Source organism: Pinus tabuliformis, chromosome 1_2 (assembly GCF_031772625.1).
Source record: "Pinus tabuliformis cultivar Carrire ecotype Pingquan chromosome 1_2, CPIR1, whole genome shotgun sequence".
Taxonomy (NCBI): Eukaryota; Viridiplantae; Streptophyta; class Pinopsida; order Pinales; family Pinaceae; genus Pinus; species Pinus tabuliformis.
Genome location: NC_142298.1, coordinates 103,602,690 through 103,621,182, shown reverse-complemented (window position 1 = coordinate 103,621,182; position 18,493 = coordinate 103,602,690). Strand labels below are relative to the sequence as shown.

The 18,493-nt window shown below is 37.0% G+C and overlaps 1 protein-coding gene and 2 pseudogenes across 1 annotated transcript; all 3 read left to right on the top strand.

The window, feature by feature from the left end:
* The first annotated feature begins 920 nt into the window (after positions 1-920).
* Positions 921-1,713, top strand: LOC149204706 (glutathione S-transferase U15 pseudogene; annotated as a pseudogene).
* A 1,617-nt stretch (positions 1,714-3,330) lies between these two features.
* On the top strand, positions 3,331-4,197 carry LOC149204705 (epoxide hydrolase 2-like; annotated as a pseudogene).
* A 2,379-nt stretch (positions 4,198-6,576) lies between these two features.
* On the top strand, positions 6,577-7,511 carry LOC149204704 (uncharacterized). Its single transcript, XM_089397188.1, has 3 exons — positions 6,577-6,774; positions 6,874-7,001; positions 7,280-7,511. Exons 1-3 carry the CDS (start codon positions 6,577-6,579, stop codon positions 7,509-7,511), a joined length of 558 nt encoding a protein of 185 aa, XP_089253314.1.
* Positions 7,512-18,493: the final 10,982 nt, after the last annotated feature.

Here is an 18,493-nt window from a genome sequence, read left to right as displayed (position 1 = left end):
GTGAGAGATAACAACAGAAACTACGTGGCCCCTGGATCAGGGATACCCATTTCATTAGCAGAAGCATATCAGGATGCAATTTTTTGGTATATTTTGATTTATTCATGTGTTATTATCGATTACAGAATGAAAAAGTTCGAATAGCACTGGAAGAGAAGCGGCAGAGACATTCGAGAGCCCTGTTATGTCTATTTGGTTTCAAATTAGATATAGATGTGGATATTGTTATTCTTTTCCGTTGGTTTCAGATTTCTCTTCTAATTTACAGAACGTCTAGCATGAGAGGGCTTTGCATTGCGCAAGGGTAGAGCGTTACCGATTTCGAAGCACTGCAGGGGATCACCAACGTCGGTTCGCTGCTGCTCTGTCGTGCTCCTGTTCGATGGTTGCAGGGTCTGAATTGCCGGGATTAGTCCAGAATCCGATAACGTATTGAGTTCGGTTGGTGTATTGGGGATGGTTGGTGTAGATTTTATGAGCCTCAAAGCGTGGGTTGGTAAACCTCATTAAGACATCAAACCGGAGGCGGGCAGGAACACCGGTGCTGGAGGCAGGTAGGAACAAGCATCGCTGGAGCTAGGTGAGGGGTATTCACGGGAAGATAAGAGATGGATGCATGGATGCATGATCAATGGTCGCGGTGATGTCAAGCTCCTGTCAGGTGGGTGTAAGGACGGAGCATTAATAATGCTATAGGGTCTGAAATAGGAACTGCCCTATCAAATGGGTCTCGAATGACTACGTCACTACATACGTCAGAACACTTTAGGTCAAATTGGTCTGGCCTAACTACGTCACTACGTAAGTCAGAAGAGTTAAAGTCAAATTGGTCTGGCCTGACTACGACACGAGAGATACCACAAATAGGTATACATATGCCAAAGAAGCGCATTACATTTGAAAAAAAGCATTTCATAACAATGGAGGGTTGTGGAGAAGATGGGCAAGTAAAGCTGTTAGGTGGGACTTACAGTCCCTTCGTGGTGCGGGTTCGCATAGCACTAGCTCTTAGAGGGGTCTATTATGAATTCATTTAAGAGAATCTTCAAAATAAAAGCGAGCTGCTATTGCAATCAAACCCTGTTCACAAGACGATTCCGGTGCTCATCCACAACGGGAAACCTATTTGTGAATCCATGATTATTGTGCAATACATTGAGGAGCCATGGGGAAATATCGCATGCAATTTTATGCCCAAAGATCCATATGACCGAGCCATTGCCCGCTTCTGGGCTGCCTTCATAGACGATAAGGTAATCCACCCATTTGTTTGTTATCTGCTATTTGGGATTTTTTGATATGCAATTAGTTTTTCGCATTTCTGCGTCTAACATTAATTATTGGTGGCTGCAGTTCACTCCAAGTATTCGGGGAATTTTCATGGGCAGGGGTGAGGATCAATAGAAAGTGGTGGAGGAATTGGTGGCAAACCTCGTTTTGTTGGAGGAAGCGTTGTCCGGAAAAGCGTATTTTGGAGGAGATGAGATAGGGTTGGTTGACATTGCATTGGGCAGGCTATTGGTAACAGTCTGAACGATGGAGAGGGTTACCAATAGTGTTTTAATAGACACACAAAAAATGTTTCTATTAAGTACATGGGCCCACAAATTTTTTAAAGCGGAGGGAGTGAAAGAAGTTTTGCCTGATCCGGCCAAGTTATTTGAACTTGTCTCCCGCTGGCAATTAGAAAGGAGGAGGCTTACATATGGCTAAAACTAGAATTTGCACCAGGTGTTGCAAAGGAAACTCTGTAAGATATAAGTTTAGGAACAATCATGACATGGGAATGGGAAAATCTAAATAAGATGCAAAGATGGTTAACGTTTTTTGTGTTTCCTCATACGGTTGATGTTGGCAATTTTTTTGACATGATGAATCTATTGCTAATAAAGCAAACATTAAAGACCAAATGAGATACATGAAGCTAGAGATTTCGTATGCAAACATCAGAGCTCAAGAAATACATCAATTATCCAAAGGATATTCCAAAAACACGCTAAAGAGATGCATCAATTAACCAGAGGATATCAACTGTTTTTCCAAAAACACTCCCAAACTTATAATAGTAAAAGATCAGAATAATTAGACACCACCATTTAATAATTAAAACTTAGAATAATTAGAAAAACACCATTTCTTTTCAATTCAACTCCAGATTATTAAGTTTTTATTTCAATACAAACACTAAGGTCTGCATAAGTGAAAAAAAAAACAAAAATTAAAACATCAATTTATACAGAGGCTCATGAAAAATGTAAGTAAGTTAAACGCCTTTATTCATTAAATCTTCGATATTGTGTAGAGAATCTGGATTCTGTCATATTACATATATGTAACAATGAAAGAAAATATGATTATTTTTATACCGAGTCATTAAGAATCTAGGCAGATTGACCAACTTAGTTTCTATATACAAAGGAAACAAGCTATGGGTGGCTCCACAATGCATGGGAAATATAAAATGAAGTGCCCCTCTAATATCCCGTAGATTAAAAATAAACCTACATGATGGTAGATATAACATAACCAGCTGAGCTAGCACCTTTGCATATGAGTTAGTACTATGTGGAAGGAAGATAAAAGATGAAAATTGCTTGCAGAGGCCTCCAAGCGGATAAAACTAGGTGGAATGGACAATTTGAACCCAATTTTGAAAGGCAGATGAAGCCACAAACAGGGAACTTCAACTTACCAAAGTAATATTTGTCCATAAACCCTTATAGCCATGATCAGCCCCCCACAATCTCTTGCTTGATGTATGATTCAACAAAGAAAAAAGTCGTCCTTGAGCTTCTATTAATATAGACAATAAGTTAGAAACCATATAAAATTTAGAAGAAATAATTTGTTTTTTCATATGTTTTCGCCAATAAACTGTTTTCACCTGAGCCATTTCAAAAGTTCAAAAAAATTAGGATATCAAACTACTCTTTTACAACTTCTTCTCATCTAGTACATTAAGAAAGAATAACTCCACTTATTCATTAATAAAATGGATGTCCTTTTTAGATTGAAAATAGGACTAATAGGACTAATATCTATAAATAAAATGATCAAAATTGTTAAAAAAATAAGTCTTGATTCATGAACTTTGATTCATGTTAATATGTTATGTGCTGGTTATGCTTTCATGTTCTCTGTGCTCAAAAAATTCCTGATTAAGGTTTCTCTATGCTTATGCAAACAACAGTAGTTGGAAACTTAGTATCTATATATCGTAATCAACATATTTCAAAGTTCAAACTACATTTCATGAAGCAGGTGTTGGTTGTGAGGAAGGATTTTGGAGCAGTTGTTGCATATTATTTAGATCTGTGTCATCCAGATCGAGTGAAAGGAATTGTAATGTTGGGTATACCTTACTTGAAACCCAGAGGACTGGATAAATGCGACTCAACTCCTAAAGGCATCTATTTTAGACATTGGCAGGTACGTTTTCTCCCCTCTCTATGCTTAAAATATGCATTGAACAAGGAAATTTGTATCATAATCCAGGTTCTTCTTTAAATAATGGTAGTAACCCTCATGGAATTTTCTGAATGTCTCCTTTGGATTCATTATTATAGGAACCCGGGAGAGGCTTGGCAGATCTTGGGCGTTTTGATGTAAAAATAGTGGTAAGGAATATATATACTCTTTTCTCTAGTAGTGAACATCCCGTGGCAGAAGATGGTAAGGAGGTAATGGATCTCTATGATCCTTCCAAACCATTTCCACCATGGTTCACTGAGGATGATCTTCAGATGTATTCAAGCATGTATGAGAAATATGGTTTTGTGTTCCCTATGCAAGTCCCATACCTCTGCAGCAAAAGGTAAACCTTGGTTTTCCCTTTGCTTTCATTTCATTATAAATCACCATAAACTTACCCTTTTCTTTCATTTCATTATAAATCACCATAAACTTACAGAGACTCAAGTTTGATCTTCGTTTTGAACATTTAATTTACAGGGATCCTTGGAGATTGACCCTTTTCAATGAACGCACTATTCAAGCTCCTTCCCTTGTGATCATGGGTACCAAGGATTATTTTCTGAAATTTCTAGGAGTGGAGTATTATGTCAACAGTGAGATGCTAAAGTCTGTTGTGCCCAATCTAAAGATCATTTTTTTGCAGAAGGAAGCCATTTTGTCCAGAAATAGTTTTGAGAGGAAGTGAATAAACTTCTCCTTGGCTTTCTGAATCAGCACCTGTGAGTGGATATCAATGAAAGAAGAATATGTAAGGCACAAAGTATTAATATTAGAACATTGATATTAGAACCTTGGTTTTCCCTTTGCTTTCATTTCATTATAAATCACCATAAACTTACAGATACTCAAGTTTGATCTTCATTTTGAACATTTAATTTACTAGGATCCTCGGAGATTGACCCTTTTCAATGAACGCACTATTTAAGCTCCTTTCCTTGTGATCATGGGTACCAAGGATTATTTTCTGAAATTTCCGAGAGTGGAGTAGTATGTCAACAGTGAGATGCTAAAGTCTGTTGTGCCCAATCTAGAGATCATTTTTTTTTCTAGAAGGAAGCCATTTTGCCCAAGAACAGTTTCGAGAGGAATTGAATAAAACTTCTCCTTGGCTTTCTGGATCAACACCTCTGAGTGGATATCAATCAAAGCAGAACATGTAAGGCACATAGTATTAATATTAGAACATTGATATTAGAACCTTGGTTTTTCCTTTTCTTTCATTTCATTATAAATTACCATAAACTTACAGATACTCAAGGTTGATCTTCATTTTGAACATTTAATTTACAGGGATCTTGGGAGATTGACCCTTTTCAATGAACGCACTATACAGCCGAATTGGTAACCAAAGAAATACAAGTTGAGGACTTTCAAATCTACCTGGAGCAATCTCAACTATAATATTTATCACCAAGAGTAGGTTGCCCCTAACCATAGTCAACTGGTCAACTTCATGTTATGCAGTGTGCCAGTAACGCCTTTGGAGATGGCCATCGACTATTACTTTTACGACTTCGAAATATCAAATTCTCATCATGATGATTTGCACAATGCCTGATTCAATCAGCATAGATTTACAGATATATCTTTCATTTGTGTAATTTACAGAGAAATGCAGAGACATATCTATTGGATTTTCAAAATTGTTTTAACCTTTGTTATTGTTTTCACCGAATGCTTGAAGTAGGCTGCACCTCTAGATTTGGTTAGGTTTACTACCCACCAAAAGCATTTGGAGGATAATAATTTTGTTTTTATGTATCCATTGCGCTTTCAAATAAGTCTAACAATCAATTTGTCAGAGCATAAAGTGCACACATATTATTTTTATTTTTTTAAAGTGCAGTAAGTCCAATCCAAGCAACCCAACTATGAACTATTAAATCCCTACCATACAAGCCAATCGGCCTATATCAACCGCATGTAGTTGTGTTAGTTTATTTATATAGAACAATATACATTTATTTTACATCGCGACCATGAATTTTAAAAAATACAGAATGTACACTGGAATTGATTGCATTTGGATGTGGATCTGTAGAACCTCCATGAGTGATGAGCTTAAATAGTGTGTTACCCAATCCCAATTTTGATGAATTTGTGGAAGATGAATACTGTGTCCGACAGTCGAGGATACGAACACATAGTTCATAAAATAGCTCAGGAGTTCCTTGATTCACACAATGGATATATATCTCAAGCTCAACTAGGTTGGGGTCTCCCAAAAATTTAGTGCTTTCTATCCAAAAAAAACTTATTTCTACTTACTGATCTATTATCATGTGTTGTCATTAAATCTTTTGATAAGTTGTGAGGGACATCCAACATACAGATAAAGGCATCAAGGTTGTGACTGATAACAGTTCAACTTTTCGAATCATTGACCGGAGAATCCACAGTATGCACATTTTTATACCAACGTTTCAAATCCCAAATGGGATCCATCATCAGGGTTAGAGAATGATGATAAAAGAAGAGAAAAATGGATAGAATAAATACTCATGAGGACACAATTTTTAAGGAACAACACCAACTTATCAAACCAAACTTATCATTGTTTATGTCAGCATTGGAGTTATTCAAACCAAACTTATCAATTTTAAACCTGATCTGCTTGTATGTATTATAAGCCCTTTGATCATGGCATTTACAATAAGTTCTTAGATTAAGAAGATTATATTTTTCTTATTTCTCTGAACTACTCTGCACAGCTGTGGAAACTGCTGTCAATATACAGATGGGATATGGTTATCTACTCCAAGATCTTTATGAAGTTTTCTTCTAAATTCTGGCCCACTGGGCATGGCACATAATTTTTCATTTATGCCCATGAACAAAGAGTTTACTACAATTTCTACCAGGTATTCTGTTTTACTTTGTCTATCCTAGGTATTTAGTTTGTTTTAGACATTGGCAGGTATGTTTTATCCCATCTCTGTGCTTAAAATATGCATTGAACAAGGAAATTTGTATCATAATACAGGTTTTTCTTTAAATAATGATAGCAGCCCTCATGGAATTTTCTGAAAGTCTCCTTTGGATTCATTATTACCGGAACCCAAGAGAGGCTTGGCAGATCTTGGGCATTTTGATGTAAAAACGATGGTAAGGAATATATATACTATTTTCTCTAGTGGTGAACTGCCCGTGGCAAAAGATGGTAAGGAGGTAATGGATCTCTATGATCCTTCCAAAACATTGCCACCATGGTTAACTGAGGATGACCATCAGATGTATTCAATCCTATATGAGAAATCTAGTTGTGTTCCCTATGCAAGTCTCATACCTTTGCAGCAAAAGGTAAACATTAGTTTTCCCTTTGTTTTCATTTCATTATAAATCACCATAAACTTGCAGATAATCAAATTTGATCTTCGTTTTGAACATTTAATTTACCAGGATTCTGGGAGATTGACCCTTTTCAATGAACGCACTAGTCAAGCTCCTCGCCTTCTGATCATGGGTACCAAGTATTATTTTCTGAAATTTCTGGGAGTGAAGTATTATGTCAACAGTGAGATGCTAATGTCTGGTGTTCCCAATCTAGAGACCATTTTTTTTTCCAGAAGGAAGCCATTTTTTCCAGGAATAGTTTCCACAGGAAGTGAATAAACTTCTCCTTGGCTTTTTGAATCAACACCTATGAGTGGATATCAATCAAAGAAGAACATGTAAGGCACAGAGTATTAATATTAGAACATTGATATTAGAACCTTGGTTTTCCCTTTGCTTTCATTTCATTATAAATCACCATAAACTTACAGATACTCAAATTTGATCTTCGTTTTGAACATTTAATTTACAGGGATCCTGGGAGATTGACCCTTTTCAATGAACGCACTAGTCAAGCTCCTTGCCTTCTGATCATGGGTACCAAGGATTATTTTCTGAAATTTTCGGGAGTGCAGTATTATGTCAACAGTGAGATGCTAAAGTTTGTTGTGCCCAATGTAGAGACCATTTTTCTCCCAGAAGGAAGCCGTTTTGTCCAGGAACAGTTTCCGGAGGAAGTGAATAAACTTCTCTTGGCTTTCTAAATCAGCACCTGTGAGTGGATATCAATCAAAGCAGAACATGTAAGGCACAGAGTATTAATATTAGAACATTGATATTAGAACCTTGGTTTTCCCTTTTCTTTCATTTCATTTTAAATCACCATAAACTTACAGATACTCAAGTTTACAGGGATCCTCGGAGATTGACTCTTTTCAATGGATGCACTATTCAAGCTCCTTCCCTTGTGATCATGGGTACCAAGGATTATTTTCTGAAATTTCTGGGAGTGAAGTGTTATGTCAACAATGAGATGCTAAAGTTTGTTGTGCCCAATCTAGAGATCATTTCTTTTCAGAAAGAAGCCATTTTGTCCAGGAATAGTTTCCACAGGAAGTGAATAAACTTCTTCTTGGCTTTCTGAATCAGCGCTTGTGAGTGGATATCAATCAAAGAAGAACATGTAAGGCATATAGTACTAATATTAGAACATTATTAGAACCTTGGTTTTCCATTTACTTTCATTTCATTATAAATCACCATAAACTTATAGATACTCAAGTTTGATCTTCGTTTTGAAAATTTAATTTACAGGGATCCTGGGAGATTGACCCTTTTCAATGAATGCACTATTCAAGTTCCTTCCATTGTGATCATGGGTACCAAGGATTATTTTCTGAAATTTCCGGGAGGGGATTATTATGTCAATAATGAGATGCTAAAGTCTGTTGTGCCCAATCTAGAGATCATTTTTTTTCCAGAAGGAAGCCATTTTGTCCAAGAACAGTTTCCAGAGGAAGTGAATAAACTTCTCCTTCGCTTTCTGAATCAGCACCTGTGAGTGGATATCAATCAAAACAGAACATGTAAGGCACAGAGTATTAATATTAGAACGTTGATATTAGAACCTTGGTTTTTCATTTGCTTTCATTTCATTATAAACCATCATAAACTTACAGATACTCAAGTTTGATCTTCGTTTTGAACATTTAATTTAGAGGGATCCTGGGAGATTGACCCTTTTCAATGAACGCACTATTCAAGCTCATTCCCTTGTGATCATGGGTACCAAAGATTATTTTCTGAAATTTCCAGGAGTGGAGTATTATGTCAACAGTGAGATGCTAAAGTCTGTTGTGCCCAATCTAGAGATCATTTTTTTCCAGAAGGAAGCCTTCAAGCTCATTCCCTTGTGATCATGGGTACCAAAGATTATTTTTTGAAATTTCCAAGAGTGGAATATTATGTCAACAGTGAGATGCTAAAGTCTGTTGTGCCCAATCTAGAGATCATTTTTTTCCAGAAGGAAGCCATTTTGTCCAAGAACAGTTTCCACAGGAAGTGAATAAACTTCTCCTTGGCTTTCTGAATCAACACCTGTGAGTGGATATCAATCAAAGCAGAACATGTAAAGCACAAAGTATTAATATTAAAACATTGATATTAGAAAAGTCTTGAAGATACCAGGCTTCAAATAAGCATATAGATGTTCTCACCAACCAAAAGAACTCACCTCTGCAAAACATAGCCAAAGGTCCAGGAACGAGCTTGGCGAGAGGAGACATATTTTTGGCTCTCTTCCATTGATCAGTCCTTCAATCATGCACATCAACAAACAATTTCTGTAGTGGTTGATCATTTGATGGTTTCCCACCAACAAATACTACTATCAGAACCTTATAATGCCCAAAATCTACATCAATTGTCATATAGTGAATGAACTAATTTTCTCTTTCTCACAACAACTATGATTTATTTCCATATTGAGAAAATCCTATAATAAATCCTGAAATAAATATTGTAAACCAAGTTATATAACCCTATGATAACTATTATAAACACTAAAATAGAGGTGGTTACCATGGTTGATTTACATTACCATGATTTATTTCCATATGAGAAAATCCTATGATAAATCCTAAAATAAATATTGTAAGTTATATAAACCCTACGATAAATATTATAAACACTAAAATAGAGATGGTTGGCCATGGTTGATTTACCTTCCTATAAATATCTCACACAATCCAAATGTACTCTTACAAATAGTAAAATATCTTGGCATACATATACTTTTAATTATAAATTTTTTTGAATTTAAAAATACAAATATGAAATTATTAAAAGATACTCCTCAAAATTAAAAAAACAAAATTTGATTAAAGTATGTGCTCTATGTCAAACAAATGTTATAAAAAACAAAATTTGATTAAAGTATGTGCTCTATGTCAACCAAATGTTATATTTTGGATATGGTGTGTTTGGTTTTGTTGGATTTGGTTAAAGTTTATTCAGATGTTTTTTAAAATTGTAAATTTAAGTTAGGGAAATTTCAAAATTGAAGTGTTTTAAAGAAATTTGGTTTTGTTGGATTTGGTTAAAGTTTGTTCATATATTTTTTAAAATTGTTTGTAAGTTTAAGTTGTGGAAATTTCAAAATTTAAGTGTTTTAAAGAAATTTTAAGTTGGTAAATTTATTTATACATTTGAAAACACATTTTAAATAATCAAAAATTACAATTTCACAAAAATTATATTGTTAAATTCCAACCAAAAAAACATTTACTAATTAAAATTGCTAGTAAATGGAATATGAACACTTCTATATTTTCACCAATGGAGAGTTCTCTTCTAAAACTGTCAATGACACTTACTGCATCTTTGGATGTGCTAAGTAGTTCAAGAATTTTAATGCTTTATTAAAAAAATTTAAAATATGTAAATTTTAATAAATTATGGTTTTTCTTTTTTTAATAATTTTTTATTATTTTAGATCACAGTAGTGTTAAATTGCTGATAGTCATACTATAAATTACATGCTATTTTTCAACAAGTAAGACATCCTAACCACTACTAATTTCAATATAATGCCATAGTATTTTATAGTCTCAAATTCATAATAAAATCTATAAGATAAACAATATTTTGAGCTTTACCCATACAACCAAAACTTTACCATACCAATGAATTCTTATCATTTAAACAACGAGTTTGAACGCATTGACTTATTCAGAATCCCCAATATGACGTAGATTGTTTAATTTTCATTCCTCCAATCGAGGAAAGTTTAGTAGTGTGTGCAAATTTAATTCTCGCACTATTTAACCTGTAATAATGTAGCAAGTATATGTGCACTAAAATATAAAACAGAAAGTGATCATTTATAACTTATTCAGAATTTATCGATTTGTGTATCCTGAAGGACATAAATTTAGAAGAAACCTTTCTGAAAGATTGATATCAATATTGTAAAAATCAGAGCTTTATAAATACGAATAATCGAAAGGCCTTGTCCATGCTGAATTCGAATGATAGTGTTATCAAACAATGAATTTAAGGTTCTAATCTCTATACGTCAAACTAAAAATAATTATTATTGTAATACGCCCATTTTTTTTTGAAAAATAATAGTTTAAATATTTTGACCAAAAAGTAGAGCTCCAAATTGAAAATTAATAAGATGTTTTGGTTGTTGTTTATGCCCAGCATTGGAACTCTCGGTTGGTTGGGATCACGCCATCAACACTATGAATTAATTCATATTGCAAAGGATTGACATTGAAAGCCCCTTGTATACCATAAAAACATATCAAGATGATCTTCAAATATTTCAGAATTAATATGCCAAGCTAAAATATGTGAAAATACATAATTGCATATAACATTTTCGGTGTTGTTCTGCCATTCGAACTCATGTAGATAGATTTTTCCCGATATAAACGAGTTGTGATTATACAAAAATGTGGAATGGAATGAAATGATAATTTTCCCTTCTTGTACCATTATTTTCAAACGGTATGGTTCTAGCCTCGGCCACACTTCCCAAGGTTCAAGGCAAAAGGAAAAGGGCATCTGTCGAGAGTTAACGGGTATTTCAAGGTTACATGCATCCGTTTGTAGGACTTGTGGTTATGCTTTAGGTAATAGCTCTATAACTATAGAGAAAAATGGTAGTTGTTGCTACGACATCGTAGTTGTTACTATGGCCTCTCGCTGTTGTTCCCACCGCCGCTTGCTATTGTTGTCACTGCCTAGAGAGTTCTTGTTCGCAAGCTGGGGTTTATGAACTGCACTGGCTGGCTTTCAATGCTACCATATTTGTGAGGTAAAAACATGTTTATCTCTATAAACTTTCCCACGCTAAAACGGTAAAAGCACATTTATCAGGTAAAACATGATTTCAATCAAATGCAGAGCACACTTATCAGGTAAAACAAGATTTCAATCAAATGCAATGTACTAAGGAGATTAAAATGAGAGCCGAAAGTCGATACCTCTAAAGATCCTCATGAAATTCCTTTCACTTTTAATTTGAACAAAGGGCTTTTAACTTCGCTTCTGAGTGTACCTCCGAAGATCCCCATGAAATGCCTTTCACTTTTAATTTGAACGAAGGGATTTTAACTTCGCTTCTGAGTGTTGTCTTCTTCACATGTTTAATTTCAATAATCCACTGCAAATTCCTTCACATTAGGCGGATGGCTACTCAAAAACCTGTAAATTTTCAAAGCTGATGGCTAGTTAGCAACTTGTAAATTTACAAATTCTTCCTGATTTCTACGAGATGAAACTGTTGGAACTACTACACACCTACATGCGGACTCTTAGTTAGAGCATGGGACTACATGCAAGATTCCTTCTGCATGATTTACTCCTTGATTTGCTCCTTCTTTAACTCCGCAACTGGTTAGATCTTCTGCATGATTTACTCCCTAATTTGCTCCTTCTTTAACTCCGTAACTGGTCAGTTCTTTTGCATGATTTACTCCTTGATTTTCTCCTTCTTTCACTCCGCAGCTGGCTAGTTCTCTCCAGAACTTGTTGTAGGTGTTGAGTCTTCTCATTGATCACCACTATGGTGCATTACCTTGGGATCTTCACCCAGTGATGCTATATCATGAGCATTGTAACATATTTTCTAATGAATCATTCTTTTGTTCTTTCGATTTTCTTTTAGTGTTTTTGCTCTTCAAAGCTGTGTGTTCAACCTTTACTAGCTAGATTCATTTGTGTAGGTTTTCTAACACATTTACATGGTATCAGAGCCCACAAGTTGCTAGATAAAAGGTGCACGAGTACTTTATTTTGTAGGTATTACACCTTGGAGATCGAAGATCGACAGAAAAATGGAGTTTCCCAAAGCATCAATCTTAACACTTACAACTATCACGAATGGAAGGACCAAATGGCTCGATACCTTTGTCAAAAAGGGTTGTACAGGATTACCATGGCTGCAGAAGTGGAACCCACTTTAGCCATAGAGAAATCCAAGTACCTCAACTATATGGATGAGGCCCATGAATCCATATGCATGTGCATCTCTCCAGAGTTACAATTTCATCTATCTGCCTGCAATACTCCCAATGAGATTTGGAAAAAGGTTGAAGAACTCTACGAGAAACAGGATGAGATGAAAGGACATCTACTCGAAGTGGAGCTGCTGTCATTGGATCCAAAGAACTATGACAGAATTCAAGACTTCTTCACCAAATATAATGATCTATTGCTGCAACTCAAGGGTTGTAGAATTGACAAATCCAAGGAGGAGAGTCGCCAAATTCTCTCGATTATGTCAAAGCTCGAACCGGAATACTTCGTCTTTGTGTCTACATTTCATTCAGTAAGGCTCGCAACAGGTAAATCCTACACTATGCCTTCTCTCAAATATTTCATGGAGTCCCTTACCTTTTAGCAAGATAAACTCATTGGAATGGGGAAAATCAAACCTCCAAAAGCGCATGCACTTGCTGTGAATGATGGCAGCCACAATAAAAATCACGGATCTGATTCAAATCAGAAAAATTAGCAGCAAAAAGACAAGGGAAAAGTGCATTCCCATCCAAAGAAGGAAGGGTACACCAAGCCCTTCAATGATTCCTCTGGCTCGAGAAATGAGAAAGAGAAGAAAGGAAACGGATGCACCTACTGTCAAAGAGGATTCCATCTAGAATCCTCTTGCATGAAGAAACAAATTGACCAAATGGCGGAAATCCTTCAAAAGCACAACCTTGGGGACCACATCCCTCAAGGCTCCAAGAAGAAAACTGAGGTTCCGCCACACGGGAAAGGTAACAATTTTCATTCTTTAGTTGCAATTAGTTCTTCCCCTGATGGAAGGGTTATAGATTCTAGTGCATCACATCATATGGCTACTGCAAAGGACCTCCCATCCTCATGGGAGATGACTCACCTATTGAGGTCACCGGAAAAGGTAGAGTGGAACTTTTACACGGAAGCTTTGAAGATGTGCTTCATGTTCCAAAAATTTCGGTAAATCTGCTTTCAGTTTATCAGATCGCTCATTCCGGCACCGGAAAGAGAGTGGAATTCACTCCAGATACAGTGAACATATATGACCTACATAGCAGCTCCAAAATTGCAACCGGTGAGGTAAAAAATTGAGCCAGACTGTATACATTTTCTGAATTTATTGAATCTGAATCCTCCTTCTTGCTTATGCATGCTGATGATAGTAGTAGGCTTTGGCACGAGAGGTTTGGTCACTTAAATTACAGGTATATGTAGCAGCTAAGCAAGCATGAGATGGTGGAAGGCTTGCCAAATATCAGTTTCTCCAAAGGAGTTTGTGAAGGGTGTGTCCTTAGAAAACATCCTAGAGAAAAGTTTGACACCGGCAAGACTCACAGAGCATCCTCTCCTCTAGATCTAATCCATAGTGATCTCATGGGGCCTTTTCCTCATCCTTCCATCAAAAAATCAAGGTATCTGCTTACGTTTATTGATGATTTCTCACGGTATACTTGGGTGTATCTTCTAAGGGCCAAATCTGAAGTTTTTGCGCACTTTGAAGATTTCAAAGCACTAGTTGAGACATAGTCAGAGAGAAAGATCAAAGCCCTCCGTACAGACAATGGGGGGGAATATGTTAACACAGCACTTTGGAACCTTTGCCTTCAGTCTGGCATACAGTTGCAGTAAACTGTTCCATACACTCCGCAGTAGAATGGAGCTGTGGAGAGAAAGAATCGATCTCTCAAAGAGATGGCTTCTTGCATGTTGCATGCTAAGTCACTACCTCATAAGCTATGGGCTAAAGCACTTAATTGTGGTAACTACATCCAGAACTGATCTCCTCATAGGTCTGTCAAGGGTCACACCCCCTTTGAGGCTTGGAGTGGCACTAAACCAGAGGTCGCCCACTTCCGTGTTTTCGACTCCCGAGCATGGGCCAGTATCCCCTCTAAAAATAGGAAAGCTCTTGATCCACAGAGCATTGAGTGCATCTTTGTTGGATACCCTGATGGTGTGAAGGGATACTGACTCCTGATTTCCTCTACGGACAAGCTCATCATTGAGTGAAGTGTCAAATTTGAGGAAATTCTCTCGCATGCACCTCAATTGCCACATGCAGACACCTTGTATCTACCTCATGTCCGAGATGATGACTCAGTACACTCAGATGTAGATACAGAGTATGCAAATGCCAAGATGGAGCATGCAGATGTAGAGAAAACGTCTTCAGATACAAATCTAGTGCATGCTTATGATGATCCACATCCAAGCCCAGATCGGGCTTCCAGCAGTGCATCATATTCCCCTATCATAAATCAGAGAACAAGGAGCTTAAGTGAGATATATGCAGAAGACCACCCAAATGCTAGAAATGGTCTTGTGGGGGATAATTCTGATCTGCAGAGGACTAGCTCAGAGTTTATTGAGCCTTCTCTTGCCCTCACTGCCACTGAACCATCGCCATCCTGGCATTGTCATTTGGTTCATTCTTCTGATCCACAGTCTTATGCTGAGGTTGCTGGGCATCCATCTTGGGAGTCTGCCATGGAGGAGGAGTATAACTCCCTCCTTGAGAACCAGACCTGGGATCTAGTCCCCCTTCTTCAGGAAGGAAACTTGTCCGATGCAAATGGGTCTACAGGACCAAGAGTGCTGCAAATGGGAAAATCACCAGATGGAAAGCAAGGCTAGTAGCTAAAGGCTTCCAACAAGTGCATGACATCGATTATGACAAGACCTTTGCTCCAGTAGCAAAGATGGATTCCATACGCCTTACACTTGCCATTGCGGCTGCGCGGGGATCGGAAGTACATCAGATGGATGTGAAGAATGTCTTTCTTCATGGAGACCTATCAAAGGAGATTTACATGGAACACCCACATGGTTTCGTTCAGGATTCATCTTTGGTCTGCAGACTGAAGAAATCTCTCTACGGCATTAAGCAGGCCCCGAGAGCTTGGTATGCGAAGATGGATTCTTTTCTCTTATCACAAAACTTTGAAAGATGTAAGTCTAGTCCGAATGTTTACATGCTCAGGACACATGATTCTCTTCTTATCTTAGTTTTGTATGTGGATGATCTCCTAATCACCAGCAGCTCGGCTTCAACCATTGCTACAGTGAAGAGGGCCTTGCATGATAGGTTCTTGATGACAGACATGGGTCCATTACACTTCTTTCTTGGTGTTGAGATCAGCCAGGATGCCACAGGCATTAAACTCTCCCAGACTAAGTATGCACGGGATCTCCTCGAGAGATTTCGCATGACTGACTGCAAGCCAACACCGACTCCTTTTCTGTCTGGGGTCCACCTCGAGGACGGAGGTGACACTCCATTAGTTGACAACACTCTCTACCGACAGCTAGTGGGGAGCTTATTGTACCTCACCCACTCCAGACCAGATATGTCATATGCGGTAGGGGTAGTTTCCAGATACATGCAGGAGCCACATGAGCTACACTGGAATGCTACCAAGCGCATCCTCCAATATGTGTAGGGCAACATCACCTTTGGGATTCACTATGCAGCAGGCATTGCATTGAATCTCCTTAGCTTCACAGATTCTGATTGGGTGGGAGATAGCATTGATCACAAGTCCACCTCCAGATATTCACTCAGTTTAGGATCTGGCCCTATCTGTTGGTCGAGCAAGAAGCAGGCTGCTATTTCTCTCTCTTCAGCTGAGGCCGAGTACAGAGGAGTAGTCAACATCACCATTCAGGCTATGTGGCTACAGTACTTCCTCACTGAGTTGGGCATCCAGTTCCACAAGCCCATTGTCATCTGGTGTGACAACCAGAGCACTCTCAAATTTTGCAGGGATCCAGTACAGCAGCAACAGACGAATCACATAGAGATCCATATGCACTACATCAGAGACTTAGTACATGATCGGGTCATTGATTTGCAGTTCTGTCCTTCAGCAGAACAGACTACAGACATCTTCACCAAGACATTCACTGAGCAGAAGTTTCGCTCTCTACGCGATCGTCTTGGAGTGAAGGACACAGTGCCTTACTAACTGTCTTCTCTTCCTCTTTTCTTTTGATTACATTGTATTTTGAGGGGGGGGGGTCCCATGAGGTTTTCCCTCTTTCCTCAATTTTAGTACAAGTTGCACTGTATTTTGGGTGACCTTTGGCCTTAGTTTCCAAGGCCCATTTTCTATTTTCCCCATAGTGGTGTTCAGGGGGGGTGTTGGAACTACTACACACCTACATGCAGACTCTTAGTTAGAGCATGGGACTACATGCAAGATTCCTTCTGCATGATTTACTCCTTGATTTGCTCCTTTTTTAACTCTGCAACTGGTTAGATCTTCTACATGATTTACTCCCTAATTTGCTCCTTCTTTAACTCTACAATTGGTTAGTTCTTCTGCATGATTTACTCCTTGATTTGCTCATTCTTTCACTCCGCAACTAGCTAGTTCTCTCCAGAACATGTTGTAGGTGTTGAGTCTCCTCATTGATCACCACTATGGTGCATTACCTTGGGATCTTCACCCAGTGATGCTATATCATGAGCATTGTAACCTATTTTCTAATGAATCATTCTTTTGTTCTTTCAATTTTGTTTTAGTGTTTTTGCTCTGCAAAGCTATGTGTTCAACCTTTACTAGCTAGATTCATCTGTGCAGGTTTTCTAACACATTTACAGAAACAATCTCGAAATATCTAAAGTATAAAGTCAACGCATTGTAAGTGTTCAATTTTGTTTTAGTGTTTTTGCTCTGCAAAGCTATGTGTTCAACCTTTACTAGCTAGATTCATCTGTGCAGGTTTTCTAACACATTTACAGAAACAATCTCGAAATATCTAAAGTATAAAGTCAACGCATTGTAAGTGTGATTGATAGATCCCAAAAGAAGGAAGCAGGGTAACATTTTTGTTTTTAGGTGAACATAGGATCGTTTTTTAGAGTAAGTCAATAAAAATAAACAACTCATCTAACCGATTACTGAAACTACTTTAACTGATTATTAAAACTACTTTTAATCAAACGATTGAAAATCATCTGATCGTCTAACAAATAATCTAATGGATACAGTGATGACATGTGTACAAAAGCTAAGTTCATTTCATAGATTAACAACTTACGACGTAATAATATTTAGATAATAGTTGTAATATTAAATTGAGTGAGTTAGAATGCCTAAAATAATATTTAGATAATAGCTGTTGTGTTAAATTTAGTGAGTTAGAATGTATCAGGTGAATTCGTATTCGTGCATGAATTGGTGGGCGATAAATCTGCCGTGCGGGTCATTGCAATAATATTGTTATTTGTTCCTTTGAATATTGGAGTTATGTTTCAGGTGAATTTGTATTAGTCAAGAATCGGTGGGCTATCTAGCTTCATAAGTATTTAGGGTTATGAATTATTTTATTATTTTAAAAACATATTAATTAAAAAAAAATTCCCCAAGGCTAGATCCGCTTCCGTGAAATCATGTCCATTCATTTAATTTTTTTTTTTAAATCCACCAGGCTAGATCCTCCCGTGAATTGATATATGCATATCCGTGAATAAATTGTATGAATACGGCAAAATACGTAAATAAAAAATCAATACAAAATTTAAAATAATAATGATAACTATCTTTACAATTTTTTAAATGGGATGGAATGCAATGTTTCAATAATTAGTTAACAAATATGACCAAATAAGTAAGATCTCGTTAATCAGCATAGATCTAGATCTATTTTAAAGATTAAATTTGTAAATCTTTTATCGAGTGTAAAATACACTGTTATTTTTAATTTAAATGAT

Excerpts from the sequence above, each read along its gene's own strand:
- LOC149204704 (XM_089397188.1), top strand. The coding sequence starts at position 6,577 with ATGGTAAGGAATATATATACTATTTTCTCTAGTGGTGAACTGCCCGTG. Across the intron at positions 6,775-6,873 it reads TCATACCTTTGCAGCAAAAG|GATTCTGGGAGATTGACCCT; the intron begins GTAAACATTAGT and ends TTAATTTACCAG. Across the intron at positions 7,002-7,279 it reads GTCAACAGTGAGATGCTAAT|GGATCCTGGGAGATTGACCC; the intron begins GTCTGGTGTTCC and ends TTTAATTTACAG.